The 3,536-nt window shown below is 34.6% G+C and overlaps 1 protein-coding gene across 1 annotated transcript in view; it reads left to right on the forward strand.

Moving 5' to 3' along the window:
• Window positions 1–3,113: 3,113 nt before the first annotated feature.
• Window positions 3,114–3,536, forward strand: part of LOC108769511 (protein PF14_0175) — a 4,085-nt gene continuing 3,662 nt past the window's right edge. Inside the window, exons 1-2 of the mRNA XM_018520531.1 lie at window positions 3,114–3,185; window positions 3,269–3,503. Coding sequence (XP_018376033.1) covers window positions 3,114–3,185; window positions 3,269–3,503 — 307 coding nt within the window. The remainder of the gene's footprint in view (window positions 3,186–3,268; window positions 3,504–3,536) is intronic.

Here is a 3,536-nt window from a genome sequence, read left to right on the forward strand (position 1 = left end):
CGCCATCTCTTAGAAAGAGATCAACTAAAATACTGCTCGGTTTTATGACTAAACAGTCTAAACTGTCTGTATATCGTCGATTTCTCAAGCGCTAGACACACAATTTCGTAGAATGCAATTATCTTTTTATTTAGGGATCAAAACTCAATTCTAAAGATATGACTGTATTCGTCTTTTTATTCTACATATGCTCCTGCCCTAATTTCGAGCATATAACGTGCACATAATTTTTTCACGAAGTAAATGTTTGTGGTGAGCTGATTGCACTGTGCTACAGAAAGGGGTGATCCCGATTGATCACGGCTCGATTGGACACCACCAATCACAGCGACCAGGTGCCTAGGAGCTTTGTAGTCTCAAGCGCTGTGAGTGGCTCGTGTTCAATTGAGCCGTGTCCAACTGGGTGCAACCCCTATAGAAATCTGTAATTTATTATTTTTCTCAGCTTTGGACACAAAACACACTGTAGCGGGATTCTGTATCTCGTTATGCAGTCGTTACGTGCTCATAACGATAGTTTACGTAACGAAATGTTGTTGTAACGACAAATGCGATTCTGTAAGTGAGTTTTAACAAGTTTTGTCGCTATTAATATCGAAAAACATCGGTAAGTTGTCGTTATCATAACGAGGGGTCCATTACCCCTCGCTATCGCGTAACGACAGCATAACTGTCGTAATCGACTAGCTAATTATAAATAATTAGTTCATAAAAAGCCACACAATACATTTGAACGTAATTGTGCCACTCAAGGCAATCGGTAAGTAGAAGTTTATATTAAATTCCTTTTTCTTCCGCAGAGTTGAGGTATAACTATATCACATATCTCAATGTTTTATAACCTATTGAATACATACATGATGTCTTGTTGAGATGAAATTAAAACGGAGGGCACAGATTTTTGCATAACGCATAACACGTAATGCATAGGAATATATCAATCAAAGTCCTTCCTTTCCTTTCTTTCCATGAAATAAAGAATTTTGATTGGTTGAAATTCTTGATTGATTTATATATTATGTGTTATACAAGAGTCTGTGCTAACTCATTTCTTTCAATATTATGTTTTTCAGCTGGGATTATTGTTTGTGGCATAGTTGACATTCTTTCATATGCTTAAATAGAAACTCTTTGTAATTTGCAGTGAATATGGCTTTAGAGTACTTAATTATTAATTAAGTACTATTATTAATTAAGTACTATTATTAAGTACTATTATTAAGTACTATTATTATACTATTATTATACTATACGTTACTATTATACGTTACTATTATTAAGTACTATTATTATTATTATTAATTACTATTATTAATTAAGTATTTTTTAATTATTTTATACTATAATTTTTTTACTATCTTGTCAAAATCATATGCTTCAAGTGTGTTACTTAAATAAAGTAGTCAAATATACCAAAATTTAAGTTTTATTTAATAAATAAATGTTTTTTCTAAATAATAACAATAAGTTTAATAGTGATATTAACATTTTATTGTCAGTAACATACAAATAAAACATTGGGCAATATATAATATACTAAACAAATAATACTTTTTGTAGTCTAGGAATATAATAACTAATACTTCAGATATAGACCTAGTTTACATCATACACTTGATACAGAAAAAAATATTGAATGAAAAATATGAAAAATATTGAATGAAGCAGTAAACAGAAAGGGTACGTTTCCATCACGCGTCGCGTCGTCATAAGACTATACGTGACTTCTCATTGGTTTAGATGCATAACGACAATGTTAAGTAACGATTTTTCGTTATCACGTTTTGTAGCGTCAAAGCATCGTTATCGTGAGTTATGGAATCGCGTAGTCGGTATGATTTTTCGTTACATCCGACAAATGTCGGTATCGTTATCATACCGTTCCGTATCGTTAAAAATATAATGAGTTACAGAATTCCAGTACTGTATCAGTATTTCCAGTTTGCCAAAGTTAACATCAGTCAACAATGGGCGCATTCAGCGGACTCAATAGTTGAGTGAGCGCTCGCTGTTATTGGTGTATTCTTTTAGCTCATCCAATCAGAATTTTAGATTTAGAAGAATACACCAATAACAGTGAGCGCTCACTCAACTGTTGAGTACGCTGAATACACCCAATGTCAACATTAACTGACGTTAATTGGAAAGGAGGCACAATAAGTCGATGCTGTAACTAACGACAGTTTGATATCGTTATATTGTCGTTGCGCTACTTTTTTACGTATAAAATATCTGCGTAACGACATTCCGGGCTAGTAAAATTGTCATTAAAAGGTTACAGTCTACAGAAAGTTTAAGTTTACGAACCAATAGAGTATAGAGGTTGTCGCGTCGCATCCTCCAACATGCTACTGCTAATAGTGCTAAGTCCGGATCTACAATAGGTGTTTTATGCCTTATGCCGTAAGAAACTGACCAATTACAGTCGAATCCGAGAAGAATAAGCGACTGTGATTCGCCCATTTCTTATGGCTTAAGGCTTAAAACCCTATTGTAGATCCGGGATAATAGTTCCTATTCACTCTAAAGGCCCGTCTACAATACACGGAGTAAGAAGTAAGAGTAAGAAATTGACCAATCAGTCGAATGTGAGAAGAATAATCGACTGTGATTGGTCAATTTCTTACTCTTACTTCTTACTCCGTGTATTGTAGACGACGCCTTATGAATGCATTGGAGTGAGTAGGAGCTATGATAGGAGCATATTGGACTATGTTGGAGCATGCGACGCGACAAACCTTAGGTAAAAAGAGTAGCGCCAATGCGTGTGCCTAATGCTGATTGGCTCCGCCATTTATAGCTTAACTGTTAGAAGAAGACGACATTAGAAAAAGAAAAGGTTAAGACGAGGAATTGCGTTATAAATATTTGTTGGAAATGGCGACTTCCGGCTAATTGGCGCCTATTCTCTTTACTCTGCGAACCAAAACAAAACTATTGCATTGTCATAACTATTGTAATTTCTTCTTTCTACTTCTAGTTTTTCTTCGAAAAGTGGAATTTTTACTTACAAATTTATGCCCTCAATAAAGAATATAATCAAGGACTAATAGGTGCTTTCCATTTGATGGACACAAGTCGACCAGTGTCAGTCTATCTTTGTCACTCTCTGAATGTCAATAGGGATAGACGCTTCTGTCGACTTGTGTGCTTGTGATATCTTCCAATGGTTAATTATTATGAATGTATGTTTTTGTTAATATAAAAGTTATAACAATTCTAATTGTTTACTTATGAGCCTACGAACTATATTTTAATGCTTTCGTAGATTAAATTTGGAGATCTGGAAACAGATGAACGATTCAAAAAACTGCAAGAATTCCTGAAACTCACTGGACAGTCTGGACTGCGAAAGGAACATAGCAAGAGTATACACGATAGAAAACCATCGACTGCAATAACTTGGCCGAGTAGTTCCAGTATTAATGTAGATACTTTGGATTCCAGCATTGCAACACCATTGCAACAAACTTCTTTGCTCAACAGCGAAGTCTTAGCTTCCAGCAATAATTTTAGAAATATATTTTTAAAGAAGA

The sequence above is a fragment of the Trachymyrmex cornetzi genome, unplaced genomic scaffold (assembly GCF_001594075.2).
Source record: "Trachymyrmex cornetzi isolate Tcor2-1 unplaced genomic scaffold, Tcor1.1 scaffold92, whole genome shotgun sequence".
In the NCBI taxonomy this organism is placed as follows: domain Eukaryota; kingdom Metazoa; phylum Arthropoda; class Insecta; order Hymenoptera; family Formicidae; genus Trachymyrmex; species Trachymyrmex cornetzi.